General features: G+C 38.6%; 1 protein-coding gene across 1 annotated transcript in view; it reads right to left on the bottom strand.

Moving 5' to 3' along the window:
- unc13a (unc-13 homolog A (C. elegans)) overlaps positions 1–17462 on the bottom strand; it is a 44760-nt gene that overhangs the window by 20766 nt on the left and 6532 nt on the right. The window contains exons 3-20 of the mRNA XM_059569518.1: positions 17283–17382; positions 14243–14360; positions 12618–12741; positions 12462–12532; positions 12249–12303; positions 11733–11762; positions 11366–11561; positions 10372–10491; positions 8040–8789; positions 7857–7950; positions 7056–7102; positions 5010–5088; positions 3434–3508; positions 3120–3339; positions 1896–2123; positions 1675–1816; positions 1428–1597; positions 69–184 (exon numbers count right to left, since the gene is read on the bottom strand). Of these exons, the coding sequence (XP_059425501.1) occupies positions 69–184; positions 1428–1597; positions 1675–1816; positions 1896–2123; positions 3120–3339; positions 3434–3508; positions 5010–5088; positions 7056–7102; positions 7857–7950; positions 8040–8789; positions 10372–10491; positions 11366–11561; positions 11733–11762; positions 12249–12303; positions 12462–12532; positions 12618–12741; positions 14243–14360; positions 17283–17382 (2735 nt within the window). The remainder of the gene's footprint in view (positions 1–68; positions 185–1427; positions 1598–1674; positions 1817–1895; positions 2124–3119; positions 3340–3433; positions 3509–5009; positions 5089–7055; positions 7103–7856; positions 7951–8039; positions 8790–10371; positions 10492–11365; positions 11562–11732; positions 11763–12248; positions 12304–12461; positions 12533–12617; positions 12742–14242; positions 14361–17282; positions 17383–17462) is intronic.

The raw sequence follows: 17462 nt of genomic DNA, 5'->3' as shown, positions 1-17462 counted from the left end.
CTTGGTAATAAGAAAATGTAGGTGGAAAATGAGAATGACTAATATGATCATGAAAGCATCAGACTGACCTCGTGCAAGCAAGTGTACTGAACGTGGTATGGAGCTACAGTTTCCTCTCCTTTGATCTCCACACTGATGTGCATACGAATGGCTCCAGATACAGCAGACTTGTCTGTACGCTTGTCTGAAAGGAAGCAAAATGAGGTTGGTACACCATAAAAAAAAGAAAGTGGCACAAAAACCATAAAGCTGAAAGAAAATTAAGCAGAAAGCATCTGAAAAAGAAAACCATGAAGAACAATAAAGAAAAAAATATATAAAATATAGTCAGAAAGTTATAAAAAAATGAAAATTATATGGAAATCGGTGAAATAAAAGGAAACTATACTGAAAAGAAAATCATACAAAAATTGTATGCAAAAATGAAAACTGTCCAAAAACACACACACACACACACACACACACACACAAATCATGCATAAAATGCATGAAAAATTTAATTGTAAGAAAAATAAATTGTAAGAAAAATAAAATTGTACAAAAATTGTAATAAAAAAAACAATAATTCATAATAATTAGGCAAACAAAATCATTTGAAAATCATATGGAGAAAAAGGTATATTTTGAAGTCAAATGACCCAGTGTTGATTTTAGAAGTTCTAGAAAAATGTAAAGTAAAATGTGTAACTTCCATTTTTTTTTAATGCAGTAAAATTTTCAAGTGTCTTTTCCGCAAGGTAGTGTCATGCAATGCCAATTTTACAAGGCTGCTACAGTATGTTAGCAAGTAAGTGAGTCAAACTGAGCAAACAAATCATGCCATTCACTTTGATGGGCCGTTTACACTACAACGTTTTCAGCAAAAAACAGTAAACTTTATAAGCAGTTTGTCTGTTCGTTTACACGACAATGGCGTTTTTGGGTATAATGACAAATATTTTGGAAATTGGGTTTCAAAGTGCAAGTTTTTGAAAACGTCACGTGTGTGCGTAGTATGTTAGGTATGTAGACATGTGCAGTACGTGTCGATTTTAAAGGCAAGTGCAAACAAACATGTGAAATGGTGGAGTACATGGCACTGTTGTTGCTGCTCAAGAGTTTGCTAACGCTTCTTCAGCAAAGTGTGGATTTACTTCACCAATATTACAACCAACAGCAGAAACGCATCATATACATCATATAATCGTCAATTCCCTACAGGTACTGTTTACTAACAAGGTGACGGCGCCAACTACTGGCCTGGCAGTTTTTGGCAGATTTCGCAGATAGCTAACTGTTCTGTAATCCTTGGCTTTGCTTCTAAAGGTAATTGGCAAATGGGGTCAAAGTTGAGATTGTCTGATCTTTGAGCATTACACTGCTGTTCGACCTGTGCGCAACATAAATATATAACATTACATTTATGGAATTAATGCTAGGCTGCTCACCCAGGTTGTACCAGACGTCCATTTCTCCACTCAGCGTTCGAACTTCAATGATAGTCTGACCGAGGAAATCGTCAGACTCTCGTTTGAACTTCTGCTTTACTCTGGACTTAATATCGTCATCCTCGTCCCAAACGCGCACTTTGATCCGATCGGAAGAGTTGTGACACTCACTGTTGAGGTGTTTTTGTATCACCATAAGCACTGATCCTCAACAAGTTTGACACATATTAATTGACAAGCCACTTACAAATTGAAGCTCTCGTCCCATACAGGATTGAGGTTGCCGTAGATGGTCTTGGTTCGTTTTTTAGTCTTGCCTACTTGCACCGTAACATAAGGATCACTGGAGCCAGTTTTGTCCTTTGCTTGCAGGCCCTGGGCACATAATACTGATCGGAAAAACAACAGGGTTGATATTAATATTAACCGATATGACACAAACTTGTTCTAGTCAAAGTGGGTCATTACCGGTGATGCTGATCTTGGCTGACCACTTGGACGTCCCGTCCAGGACGCTTTGCTTGACCTGCTTCATATGTGCCACGTGTGTTGCCTTGATGACTCCAAACACATCCTGAATCAGCTCGAATATCTCAGGCTTGTTGCGTTCACGGATCTTCATGCGGTCTTTCAACACCATGATGATGTTCTGCGTGCGATCCTCAGCTCCATGCTTAGAGCTCTTCTCCGCCGCCCCTGTGAAAGACGGATAAGGTTTATTTCAATACTCCTTATATTTACACTTACAGCTGAAAGTTTGGAACAGATGTGGTTTTTTGATGTTTTTGAAAGAAGTCTCTTATTCTCACCATGGCTGCAAGTATTCAATCAATTTAAAATAACAGTTTTCTATGTTAATATATTTAAAAATCGAATGTATTCATATGATGGCAAAGCTGAATTTTCAGCAGCCATTACTCCACTCTTTAGATCCTTCAGAAATACGCTGACTCAAGACATCTATAATATTTCTTCTTATTTTTAATGTTTTCATTGCTTTATTTTTATTGCGAAAACTGTGATAAAATACCAAAAAATAACAAAAAAATAACTAACTTTTTTTTTAAAGATATGAACTTATTCAGCGAGAATGCAATTAAATTGATTAAAATTGACAGTGAACATTTATAATGTTGCAAAAGATTTATATTTCAAATAAAAGTAAAAAAAAAAAAAAATCTGAAAAAAAATATGAATATATGAGTTGCTGGAATGGCTGATGAAAATTAAGCTGTCATCGGAGAAATAAAATACATTTTAAAATATTCTGAAAAGAAAACGTTCTACTGTAGTAATAAGAGTAACAATATTTCACAATAATTCTGTTTTTACTGTATTTATATGCAAATAAAATACGATAAAAAAAAATTATTTTCCCAAACTTTTGACGGATATTTTAATATGACAAAAAATTATAAATAGTTATATATTTTAAAAAAATACAGATAATGTTTTCTATATAAATATATATATATATATAAATCTTAATGATCCCACAATCTGTGAACAATAGTATACAGTATATATATATATATATCAGCATAATTACTCAGTTTTTCCCATTCCGACTTATTAACAAAAAAATATTAATCAGCACAAACTGTTTCCAATATTGATAATATTTTAGAATGATTTCTGAAACTTTTCCCAAACTTTTGAACAGTAGTGTATTTTTTGTATCAAGCATCTTACTCTGTAAACAATCTGCATTAAGCAAATCTTGACACTTCTCGTGACACTTGACCCCACACTCAGTGCAGCGCATGCCCTGTCGAGCGATGCCCCACAGAAGCCCCTCGCACTCGTAGCAGTAGGTGGGGGTGGTGGCCGTCCACACCTCAAAGTTGTGTGGTGTAGTACAGGAAATGGGGTAGATCAAAGCCTGCAGGGACTTCTTATAGACGTGACTCTTCTGCATGGTCATAATAAATCAACAGGTAAATGGAAAACGGTTCTGGAGTGCAAAATATCAATGTCCAGGAAGATAACGGGTCTTGTTGACATACCAATTCTTCATTGTTAAGTGTGCTGGAGGCCATAGCAGAAGTGATACCTGCTTTTCGAGAGTTCTGGACAAGGGACTACAAGAAAAAAAAAATGTAGGTCTCAAAATAAAATTAGGAGAAACTGTATGTATTTGTTGAGTTTGTGGTTGGAACTGAAGAATTTTACCCATGAGTGCTGAAAAAGTGAAACTGTGAATACTTACCATTGCCTGCAGGAGGTTAGGCATTGGAAAAAAGAAATAAAACAAAAACAAAAACATTTTAGAATTTTGCCAAAGGTACTACGACAAGTTTTTAATTCATACATCAACTCAACCAGGGTTGACTAAGTCAAAAAGGTTTTACTTTTTAAAGATCTACTGACTTGGAGAAAAGTATTCATGTAAAGAGGCCACATGAAGAAAGTATTTACATAAAGAGGCCACAAAAAAGTGCTTGTCCAACAAGAATGCATGTGGAAGACTGAAATACACAGAGAGCAGAGAGAGAAAAAGAAAGAGAGGGAGGAGGTACTTTGTCTCTAGTTGAATTGTTTTTGACATGCATTTTCATTCTGCTCAAGTCAGCACTTTGGCGTCTGACTCTTAGAGTCAGTATCGGTGACGGTAAGATGGATTAAAACCGACTAACTGCGGAGCTGTTTAGTGCAGTATGGTAATTTCTCCCTCATCTTCCAGTCTGTAGCGTCAAAGCGAGCTCTGACAGATCTCCAGTGAAGGCTGCCAGGATAAGTACAGCCAGACCTACACAACAGCTGTCAACTAATGAACGTTTTTTTTGGCTCTTGTTACTTTAATCAATACACAACTAACACTCCTGCCAATCTAATGAGAAGCTTCTTCAGAAAGCGTTGTTAACAAGTAAACTCAAAAATGGATTCTGCAGCTTGTCGATGTAGATAATAAACATGCACTAATGCAACACAACTCTTTAGCATTTTGTTAAAACTTAATTTAATTGCAATGCAATAAATTTAGCACTAAATTGTGTTGGCTGTAACCAGATTTAATTACTAGCTACATTTAAATGTGGTTATCATTACATCGTATCTTGCTTGTATTTGAACATGCATTGATGAATTAGGCATGATAAGACCAGAAACATGCATTAGTTAGATCCATTTAGATTTCTTGTTGGCTTTAACATCTATATTGCCTCTATCCATGCGAGAACCAATGATGCATCAGAGGAAAAGTTCAACAAGCTCCCAAAGTAGGTTACAGGCACAAAACAAGGTTAGCAGACAATGAAGTCAGCTCAGGAAAAAATACACAGGCCTAAATGAATGGGACTGTAAAGGAGACATTGAGGCAGTCATGAGGCTGGAGATGCATCAGTCTACAGGGTGAATGGAGCTGAGTCATGCTCTAATGACGTCTAACCCTGTAGCCTTGATTCAAACAGATGTGCTACAGAGGCTTCTGTGAACTACAGACCCTTGACAGACTGCTGCCCAAAATAACCACTCTGATGTGTATGGACGGTGCTTTTGAAGAGTTGGGAAGGTGATATTGGACCCAGCAATGCTTTAGTTGAAAGTTTGACGCACTGAGGCAGATGAGGTTGTGTGACTCACCAGGTCTCGGACGAGAGGAATGGCTTTCCTCTTGCGTAAGTCAGGCATGCTGTCTATGCTGTAAAGAGCACCTCCAGGCCTGCGGATCAAATGTGTAGATGTATTATATATATATATATATATATATATATATATATATATATATATATATATATATATATATATATATATATATATATATATATATATATATATATATATATATATATATATATATATATATATATATATATATATATATATATATATATATATATATATATATATATATATATATATATATATATAATATTGAATGAACTGTAGTAAAAAAATAAAACAATGTCAAGTTGACAAAATATAACATTTAAAAGTATATAAATCACTTGTTGGAAACATTATCCAACAGTAATACCAGCAGGTAAAGTTACAGCGGGAGTCCGCGTCTCTCTGGCCTCCCCTGAACCCATTGAGTTTTAACAGACCCCCTGAAGCGTGCCTTGAGTTTGTTGGGGGGTAAATGAGAATGAATGGTAGAAAGTCATGTGAGAGGAGGCAATGCCTCTACTGCGATATGATTGGATATGACTGGTTATGTTGGACTGTGGATGTTTCATGTGATTAATCCTGCCTTTTGTTTTTCTGTGCATTCCAAATTTGCGGATCAGTCTAAATTAACAATATAATGGTGTTAATTGGAAAGCTAATTTAAAAAGTAAGTAAACAAATCATACACTTACATATAACCTCTTTGTTATGTCAAAGTAAGATTTAAAAAGGCATGAAAACATGATCTGTGGGAGTTTTTAATGAGTAATCAGCTTGAAATTTGAGGTAAATCTCTGTCTTTGACTAATATTAACCAATCTTTTAATGATCATCCGAGAAAAATCTAAATAGATACAAGTTTAAAAATTAAAAAGAGTAACTATATATTGTAAATATATTGTTAAAATGTATACTGCCTTGAGTTATTATTTTGGAATAAATATAAAAAGCTTAAAAACATGAACTGAATTAACATTTGATTTACATTACACATGAAAAAAAAACAATAAGTTAAGTTTCATGTTAAGCATTTTCCTCCAATAGAAAGTTGTTATAACGAAAAAAAGAAAAAGAAAAAAAAAGTGGCTTAATGCATTAAGAAAGTAATATTAAAAGGTCAAAAAAACTCAGTGTACTGATGATGCAAACTATATGCAGGCAAGCAGCCCAGGATATGAACACAAAGTGCATGCATGTTATGTGTTTTCCTTTGATAGAAACCATTATTTAAAAAAGAAAAAAGCTTAATGTGGCTTAATCGTTGAAGACAGTGATACTGTATAAAAAGGCTAAATAAAGTACATTTTATGGGTCTGGCTTCCAGTCTCATACACTTTCAGCAATTTTAAGCTATACAGAACAGTTCATCTTGCTGTTTGATGTTGTGAACCGACACATATGGTGGATAAAACAAAAAATGCACTTTGTTATTTTTCTCATTATTTCCCTACTGTGCATAATGAAGCAGAAGTCTTGCACATTCACAGAGAAACAGGCTTACTTCAACATTGAAAAATAAGGTGGTTAAGTTGGTGATGTTGCTACAGTAGTGAATTTATACCATTCTATCTCTCTCTGCAGCCAAAGTATCCGCTTGCGCTTGAAGCCACTGAGTCACATGATGGCATGACAACAAAACAGCATAGCAGGGGGGGAGCAGCAATGTTTGCATTCGAGATGTAAAAAGAGTGATATATACACACACAGACAAGTCTAATCTTTGTTAAATGTATTAAGCAATGTATTAAGTATAGAGGAGAGAAAAATAACCTAGGGTTTCAATCTAATCGGGCTAGTATTGATCCAATACCAATACAAACGTTGGCATTGATATTATCGATATTAGGATTGATCCGCCCACCCCTAGAGCGTATTTTTCATAGTGATTCATAAAACTTCAGGTACGTCCTAATGTTTAAATGTTTACATAAATTATATATCATCTAAAGCATGAAGTTTGAATTGCTCAGACGCATAGCTGCTCTGAAAAATTTGCTGCAGTCCTTTGGTGACACTCACCCTGCTTGCAAAAAGAGTGACGCAAGTCCTGGAGTCTCGCCTCGAGCCTGGGGACAACAGGGAGTTATAGCAGGGTCAGTGACAGATCTCTACATCTCTCTTTAATCCATCTGCTAAACCATATTTAAAAAATTTTCAATATCCATGCAAACCTCACAATGTAATTTCAATTATATAATTTATAATAAAGAAAAAGACCATTGTCTGTTTTGATGTCAGTTGCAGGACTCTCTCATAATTAGACTGGATTTGCCGGACATCTTTATCTCATCCATCATTATTCTTTCATAACAACTCCATGAGTATCTCAGAGGAAGCAGGCTGCAGCCATCGGTCAGGAATATGTGTTTAATTTGGACCCACACATAGTCACACCCACCTTTCAGACTGCTTGTCCAGCTTCAGTAAAGCAGTGAAGAGCATGACAATCGTCATGGCAATGACAAAAAACTGAAAGAAAAAAAAACACAAAAAAGCAAAAACAAATGGGGTGGAACACAAAGAGGGGATAGGGCATTAAATCTCAAAACAAAGGCTTGTTTTGTAAACATATGTAAAATGTAAACTTAAAAGCAAGTGACAAAAAAGTAACATGACGTGGATAAGACAGGCAAGAAAAAGGACAACAACGCCGGGCAAGACTAACCAAAAACTGACAACCCAATGTTGGCCAACAGAACCAACTGTACGGAGCATAAGCAAGCTGGCAAACTTTGATTGGTTATTGAATTACTATGTACTTGGAGAAAGCTGATCAAACAAATATAGTATCAATGTCAGGCTTCACAAGACCTCATGTACCTCCTGAAGTTGAAGGCGAACCCTGTTGAAGAGTCGCAGCCAGTTGGCTTTGGCCCTTAGTGCAGGGTCCACAGGTGGCTCCAACTTTGGTGTGCTGGGAAAGGATGGACATTTTTTTTTAGATATAACTTGCATTCAGCAAAATGTCATGAAAGGCTACACCTTCTCCAAGGACAAGCTTACCTCTTTGGAGGAGCATCTTTCTTTTCTTGTTCTGCTTCAGGCAGGACCTCAGTAGCAGGGGTAAGCAAAGGTTCCTCAGAAGGAGCTGCCAGCTTGCCTGCAGGTGTTGGGACCTTCTCAGGCTCCAACTCTGAGACTCGTGGTGGGGTCAAGGTATGAGGGACCTTGGCAAAAACACCCTGTGGCTGCTGTGGGGGCGGTGACTTTCGCTTAGGCTCAATGGTCTGGAATGGTGGTTGAGATTGTGGTGGCTGTTGCTGGTGCATGGAAGCCTGTTTCTCCAGTGGTGGACGGCTGGTTGGGGCCTCAGGAGCTAACACTGCAGCAGTGCTGGTTGGGGTAGGGGTGTAAGGTGGCTCCTGCTCTTCACTGAGAGTACCATCCAGTGGGTAAAGGTCTCCATCCTCTTCATACACCATTCCTTCCTCTTCCTCCTCATAGGGATACTCCCTTTCCTCTTGCTCATAGATCTCACCATCCTCTTCATCATATAGTGCACCTTCTTCACCTCCATCTTTGTTATACTCCCCATCATCACTGTAGACGCCATGCGGCTCATCTGGATCCCAACCAGGTGAGTCTTTACCATAGCTAACGGAGGAATGGCAGGAATGGTAGGAGTCATTCTCATCGTAGAACTCTCCGGAACCTCGGAAGCTCTCACCATCCTCTGGGCCAAACTCCTCACTGAGTTGGGAGCTGCCGCGGCTCAGCTCACCCGAGGAGGCATAGCGACTACTGCCGGTGGGGCTGTGGGAGTAAAGAGTTGTTAGTTATAAGTCATTGAAGAAACAAGACTGCTGATATACGGGTTTATGGGCCTTAAAATTGAGGTAAAGAAAGCAGGAACGACCAACCATAAAGGAAAATTATCCTTGTCAGCTGATAGAAGTCTCTCCCTGCTGAAAACAAAAGCTTAAACCTGGCAAATATGGTTTTCTGCTCTTAACTGGTCTCTCAGAAGGCAGGCCAATACACCATCTTAAACCAGCTAAGACAAGCAAACAAATTTAGGGTTGGTTTAACAGTATTCTCTTCAGCAGGGAAAAAGTTTCTGCTTATTTATGGATGTATGCGTGCAGGTAAGGTGGTGAGAGAAAACAAGACAGAATCCTGAGGTTAATTTGAGGGATTCGAAGGAAAAAAACTCACATCAACATACAGACTCAAAAAGAACTGTTTCACAAAAAATGCTAAATGCCAATGGGAAGAGTTGTCCATGGACAGATTCATCCAGGTGGATTTAAGAAAGGACAACACATTGAAAAAACAGAGAGAGAAACACTGAGCTGAAAGAAAAGGGGATACAGCATTTTCCTGTGACACTTTAAACAATGGAAGACTATTTATCTTTGCTGATGAATGAGCCAATTAGGTGTAGAGAGATTGAGAGAATGCAATGAGTAAGAAAAGATGCACTGCCACACACACACACACACACACACATACACACACATTATCGATTATGGGACCTAAGGTTTAGTAATGCATGAAGAATCAGAAGCGAAAGAGATGGGGTGTGTAATAGGCTGTGAGCCAAAAAGCATCTGGCATTCAGACTAGAGGAAATATGAGAGCCACAGGACACACACAGAATTGCACATACAATCACAATTCTGTCAAGCCTTTCCGCCGATTAATCATATATCCTTGTCACCTTTTCTCACTTCCACACACACAAACCCATAAATTCTCAAGACACACACACAGCTTTATTTCCTGTCTTCCACACAACACATTTTGGCTTTCGGAAAGGTTTTGTCCATGAGATGCTGAAAGGGTAAATCAGTGATGTGAACATCCCCTGGTCCTTGTCGTAGCCATCAGCATGGTCCTTTCTGCTGCCCACACACAGCCTAGTGTGTCTAAAGGCTATGTAATTAGCGCACACTAGGCTTTTGGAATTTCAACGTTATTCTCTAACTCTGTCAGGCATATAGCAGGCAAATAACAGACTTCACAAAAAACACCCCCATCTGCAATTGCACCAAATTCCGATTACACAGTACAGAAGTCACAAGAAAAAGCTTCTGAGACGCATGGGTTGGTAACCTAATAACAGGTGACAGGTCATTAACAGGTACACAGTAGTCATAATAGAGGACATAGATACATATACAAAGAGGTATACATAGAGTATATATATCAGTAGACCATGTATGTAAAAGAAGGACTGGTGCGCATGCATGGCAAGCATAGCGAGGACCACAGGACCAGACAAGTCCAATTCCACGACATCATCACAGCGGGACGGAATCACAGGCTGGAGCAGGAAGAAGAGCAGGAGGAGGAGGTGGAAGAGGGTGGAGGTGTAGGAGCTACAGAGACCCACCTATCAGAGAGCGAGTGCCTACTGTCTAAGGAGTACTGGCGGCTGGTCCGCCTGCTTGAGCCAGAAGCCGAATCGAGATCGCTGCAGTCGTTGGTGGCGGAGTCTAAACTATCATAGCGTCTGGTGAGAGGGAAGGGGATGGGGGAGGTAGGAAAAGGAGGAGCATGAGTAATGTCTTTTTTCATCTCACCTTATGTTTTGGGAAAATTACCCAACTTAAGGCAATGGTTAATCAGCCACTAAGAGACTCTTATCAAAAGCATCACTTTGGGATCAGGGTCTACCCATTTGTAAGACTGTAGGGTGGCTGCTTTGAGGCAGCTATGCCTCTTGTTGGTAAAACTATCTTAAGGGACAGTTCCCCAACAGTCTGCCCTGTTGAAAAAAAAAACAGCATATGTTTTGAAGCATGGCAGCTGGTTTGAGCTGGCTTAAGCTGGTCCTTAGTTGGTTAATAGCTGGTCATGTGTTGGTCCTAAGCATCAGCTCCTGCTCAGGACCAGCTGATAACCAGCTCAGGACCAACTAAGGACCAGTTCAAACCAGCTGCAATGTTAAAAAAACATACCTAACCAGGTTTTTTTTCCACAGGGTGTGTTGTAAAATAACTTGGAGAAGGAGCTTCAGGTGCCATTTGGGACAAGGCAAGAGTCTTAGAGCACAAAGTCTCCAGCATGCAATGCAATAATGTAGAAAATACCACTTTTGCAAGACATAATGTACAGGAAATAAAAAACTCGTTTTGAAGTGAAATGGGCCAAAACGAACAATTGAGGGGAAACGTTTCATTCATATCAAAGAGTGGCACCAGTGTGGCTCCAAACCCATGAAGTGTATGCAATGACCGCTCATCCATGGCTTGTATAGTCACCAATGCATAGGAATAAGAACAGAGGAAAGTCCCACAGACACAGTGAATGTTTTTACTAACTGATAGATGCTAAAGTGACTAGAATTAGAAAATACATTACAACCAGGAATTGGGGAAATTTACCTAATAGGTCTCTGGTTATCATAGTCATAGTCATGCATGTCGTTGTAGTGGGAGACATGGCGCATGTGACGGATGGGGTATTGGTGCATGGATGCGTTGGGCTGAGAAGTGGTGTAGAATGGAGGCGGGATGCTGTTGCTGGTTTCGCTGCGGTAATCACTGTCTCGATCGTCCACAGCACTGTCTGGATCGTCATCTGAGAAGCAAGTGCAGAATTTAGATGTAAATTGTGTGGATTAACTGTAATATCTGGTACTTTTTTAAATATTAATGTTCTAGGACCAAAACCATGCCCATCATACTTCGGGAGGAGTCAATGAAAGTTTTCATGCATTTCTTTTTAACCCATAAAACAAAGTTTACTTACTTTGCTGGTCCCCCCATAGACTCCAGTTACCTATTAGAACAATGAGTCGACACAAAAATTAGAAGCAGGCCAAGAAATATTTTTTTTTGAGACACATGCCTCTGTGTGACCATGAACAAGCAGCTTGTTATAAATCTAGGTTGTAAAACTACCAGGTGTGACACAGACGTAAATTTGGATGTCTGGAGTGCAGAATAGTGACCTCACCCAGGCACGCTAAGTGCTAATGGTTAATAGCTCTGATGTAAAGCAATAAAAAATGGCCTGTTGGCAAACCAAAGATTCCCGCTCCTCCTTAACCCACACATGCTTGCGATATTGCTGAATACTGTCCAGGAAATCTCTATGCACCATGATGCTAAGCCATCCATCTAGTGCTCAGAGATAAAGCAATCTCATATTGGACCTGCTGATGGGGTGACTGGACCTCTAATGAGTTTCTGCACACATCAACCTACCAAGGGGACTTGCAATTTATAGTGTGTGTGTAAGTGTGAGTAGCGCTTGAAAGCTCACAGCACTGAGTTGATGGCATTGGAAGTAGTCTCTCGTGCTCCTCCTGGTATGTGTACTGCAAAATAAGCAAACAAAAATTTATTTTAACAGGTCAGTAGTTCAGAAGGCAAAGAAAAAAAACTGTCCAGGTCTCAGGAGTACTCTGACAGACTCAAATTAATGCATGTTCCGCCCTTGGGCTCTGGGGAGGACTGTAAACACAACAAGACTCACATCTTGGTCCCTCATGGCATTAAGCTGCTCCAATTTCTTGGCCCAGTATCGAGCTTCCTCCTCCGGTATATCTAGAATTATTTAAACTATGGGTTAGCATTAGGATGAGTGTGGACCAAATGCAGTATTTTAGAAAGCAAAAAACAGCAAGGATACCTAATGGGAGTTCAAATCGTGTATCCAAAAGCACTCGATGGAAAGTGGGATCTTTGGTGCCACAGATCTCATTCTCAGCCATAATGACCTGGGAGTCTAAAGTCAGCCATTGTCCTGGACCTTCCTAAAACACAAGAGAAAAAAAAAAGCAATGCGCTCAGAGACATGTTGTTGTCTGTAGGAGTGGGAGTCATTTTATTTCACCCCAACGATACATATAAAGTTACTTTTGCTTTAAATAATGTCTTTATGATATAAACATTTTGATATCAAAGAAATTTCATAATTTTTATCACTAGTGTCAATATCCCAAAAAAACAAACAAAAAAACTTAAGCTCACTGAAGACAAGTAAACAATCAGCGATTAAATAAGAATAAATTTTATATAATGTATTGTAAATATTAGTTTTTTTATTGTATTTGAATTTATTTTTTATTTTGTTTGTGATAATGTAAGAAAAGTTGTTTAAATGTTTTGCTTGAGCAACTGTGTTGTGCTGTGTGTAAACTATTATGCAACAACTGCATGAGTGTAAAAACAAAAATGCACTTCATGATCGAACATTTAGGTGAGATAAATAAATATTTTTGAAAAATGTTTCCTTCCACCCCTCAAATTAAAAAATATTAATAAATAAAAAAAAACCTATGAGAGGGAAATTCTCCCCATTTTCACAAATGAAATTCAGGCCCTCAATAAATGTCTAAAAATCCTGATTAATGTATCACTATAAATAATTCTACATGATAAAAAAAAGATTGGTATCGGTGATCGTATAGGCAAATACTTTCTGTAACTTTGCTTTCTGTAATTGGTGATCAGCCTCAAAAATCCTGATCGGAGCACCCTTAAAAATATTATATAAGGGCCTTTCGCACCGCTTTAGGTCCAGAACTAAATGTAAAGTACTAATGTACTGGGACGATTGTGCTCAAACTATTTCCCAGTATTATTTAAAGGATTGTAAGTGACGTAAACCGGTTACAGTGAGGTCATTTGTGCGCAGCGTTCAACAACGGAAACAAAGAAGAACAATGTTAACAACAGGAGGATGGAGGATGCTGTGATCGGAGCTGTGTTTTTGTTGAGTTTCATAGGTTTCACAATAATGGACATGAAATGTCTACGTATACTACATAAAGCGACTGAAAGAACAGAATGCCTGCACTTCAGCGTCCGTCCATCTATTGCTGTTCTCAATACTTGCGAAATAAGTTGATACAATGTTTACGGTATGTTGTTTACACAGCGTTTTAAATCATGGCGGGTGAGGGCGTTTTCGTACACGTCTGGCCAATCATTGTATACTTACGCCGCGGTTAGTACCAGTTGTGCTGGTTAGACCCCGCTCCGGAGTAGGAGCTAATTTGGTTCTCGAAAAAGGCAGTCCGGTACTAAAATTGCATCCAGTTCTGGCCAAAAAGTGGGTAGTTCCACAATTAGTTCTGGTACTATGAAAATGCTCCTGCGGTGCGAAAGGCCCTATAGAGTCTTACAGGGAATGTTTTCTCTTTGCAATGAGAGCCAGTGGTAGGCTTCAGCTACAGATCTACACATATAGCTCTACAGAGGCTGAGAAAAGCTGCAAGCTGTTGGAGGCCAGGCCGGCCATCTGGGCTGTACCTCGTTCGACTGTCGAATGCTGCGCAAAGGGATCCACAATGTGCCAACCATGGTGTCCCAGATCAGTCCTTTGTTCCATACCTCAACTGTCAGGCCCAGATCCAGCCTGTTAATCTCACTAGAAGATGAAGTGAAGGGTAGTATTGAGAAACAGAGAGATGGAGAGAGATATTCATGTGTTTTTATGATGATATGGAGACAATACTGTTATGACTGCTTCATATATCTTCAGTTAATAAACCCACATTAATAATCAAGAGTACTAAGGCAAAAGTTTCTGAAATACTGTGGAGAAACTGCAAGACAAAAAACAGCCCCCAGAGAATGGTGGAGGACAAAAATAAAATCCATTTTAACAGGGGCACTATATTAAATGGAAAAAGAAAGAGAAAATAGCAATAAAAACCAAACAGGGAACAGACAACAATGCCATCTGTGCCTTGGGCATCTCCAGCGCCACTCCAAGTGAAGCTCCATAGGACTATGATCTCTAAAGCCGCATCAAATCCTAATAAGAGCCTTAACTTTGATATTAAAACCAATCCTTCTTACAGACCACAGGGGCTAATCTTGGGGACAGTGGTGGTGCTGCTTTAGACATTACACAGCAAGATACAGTGGTGCTGACTCAAAATGAAGCTTTTGCAGTGTCAACCAGATGCTTTCGTAGTTTTGCTCTCAGTGTCTCAAAATGTTCTACATGAGAACATTCACATTCTGAACAAAATGTGCAAAAACTTTCTTATTTGTGAATGGATGCAAATGTGTTGCTGTGTTGTTCTAACTGGTTGCTAGGTTGGTCTGGGTGGCTAGTTAGGGTGTAATGGTACACAGAAGTCACGGTTCGGTACGTACTTAGGTTTTGGGGTCACAGTTCAATACGAGTTCAATACAACAGAAGATGTGTTTTTCATTTATTCTGAACAGAAAGTAGTGCTACATATATGTAGCATGAGTAGTTGTTTTTTATTTGAATTAGACTTTCTTAATTTAGATTTGTGAAATTATGCTACATAAGACACATGCACAAAACAAAAACAGCAGAGGAACTGAATTCAAATGCAAATTTATTCCTGACAGCAGGTGGCACTTATGGAACAGCAACGACATAGAGTTTCCTATATAAACCCACAAATATTTTTCTTCCTTTATTTCGAGCATCATGAACATGAACTGCTGATTTAAAACAAGCAGGCGGTTCTACAAGTTCTTGTTTGCCGCAACTTTTTTTGGGTTGTTGCATAGATCGCCTCTTCGTCTGCTCTTTCCTGTTGTGACGGTTAGCATTGCATTACTACATGCGCCCCCTTCTGGATTGATCCCTATAACTGACTGTATTCGTTGTCTGACTGCATAAACCAAACAGTGACAATTTGGGGCAAATACATGTACTGTTACACTTCTAGTGGCTACTACGATGATTGCTAGGACAAGTTATGCAGATTCTTATATGTTTGAATTGGTACACTAGCCCAAGTCAAAAGAGCTCATCCAAAGCTTTTTGAAGTGTCTAAATTTAAGATATTACTTTGTTGTACTTCTTGAACTCCTCTATTTAAATGTTTTATGTCTACTCTTTCAGGACAACCACAACACATAATCTATCTTAAGTATAGAAGACAAGATTTACTGCAATTAGTGCTAAGCAACATTTGGGCCCTTGAGGGTGAAACCATTAGGGGGTACTTCCTGACTGGCACTACCAAGAGAATGCCAACTGTCATATGCAAAAACAGAAATAGCTCCTTCATCTAGGTTCTTGTCAGCTCAGTCGTAAGGACTGAAACATACTTTACACATGTTTGTGACGGCAAATGTTTCTAGCTACACTAGCTCAAGGTCTCACGATATAGGCTATGAAATGTGTCTGAATCACTGATCTATAATATAGAACTGGATTGCTCATGACTTCATGAAAGTGAAGACGCCGCGCTGCCATATTGGTAATCCTTAGTGTGCGTAAACGTTCTATTGACTTAATAGGAAATTAAATGATTTTAATTAGAAAAAAATCACCTAACAAGTCAGCATTTATAAATCTGAAGTATTTCTGTACATTATTACAATGCAAACACCCTAGGCATGGAAACGGTTATTTTTTTAAAGGTCGCGAATTTCCCCTACTTATTAAAAAAGTTACGTTCATTACAGTAGTGAGCATCATGAACACGATAAACATCAGACGGACACTACCTCAACATATATAACAAACTACAAACTGCTCATTCTGAAATCTGAATTCAGAGAAATAACTGACTATATACAATACGGATTTAAAGACATAAAGCTTTATTTCTCAGATAGTAAGTTAAACTTTTCATTTATAGAGCAATATGAACAACATAATTGTATTATCCACTGTAATATATTCAAATCCATTTCCGATACTAATACATTCGAACGTATTAGTATCGGAAATGGATTTGAATATTTTACAATGGATAATACAATTATGTTGTTCATATTGATCATGTTTAACAATTCTTGAAAATTTTTATTCATAAAGAAATAGGCTATATTTTGTGTTGGATCAGTTACCGGTGTCGTCAGTGCGCAGCAGACACACCCACCTAAATGATTTGAATATATCGCTTATACTGCCCCAAAAGACCGTAAACACTGCAGATAACATCTGAAGTAAAGATGAATTTACATATACATAACATAAAAACGAATCCCATTTGACTGATTTGCTTCAAATATAGTTATTTTAGGTCAGCAGTTTGAATGTAACTCAATGGTGGTCTCTTGCTGGAAGGGATTAGTAAGATGGCGGATCGAACACTTCCGGTGGCTTCACTGTCTGTTGGCAGTTTAGAACGCGATGAGCAATCCAGTCATATATAGATCAGTGGTCTGAATGCAGTTTAATTCAAGCACAGATGGTATTCTCAGCATTGCAACCAGGGAACACACATTAAGGATGCACAATAGGACCCTGTGCTTGGAATGCATTGCCCAAACATTTGCATCAGCATTATGACTTACTTGTTTCTAGCCTTTCCTTGTACTGTTAAAAAGAAAGTGAAGAGGAACTCACAACATGAAGTCCTGTTCCCAACATGGCTGACTGCCGCGCACGGTTACGGTGGTGCTTTTCACGTTCTGGACCTTCAATGACACGTACGTGTTGAATTTCTCTGCAAAGAAATGCCAGTGCATTTAATAGACTGCTGCAGGAAATAAAATTACAAAAAGATATTGTGGAAGGCTAGTTACA

This window comes from Carassius carassius, chromosome 16 (assembly GCF_963082965.1).
Source record: "Carassius carassius chromosome 16, fCarCar2.1, whole genome shotgun sequence".
Lineage (NCBI taxonomy): Eukaryota > Metazoa > Chordata > Actinopteri > Cypriniformes > Cyprinidae > Carassius > Carassius carassius.
Note: the sequence above shows the minus strand (reverse complement) of the source record. Positions and strands in the feature narration are given on the sequence as shown.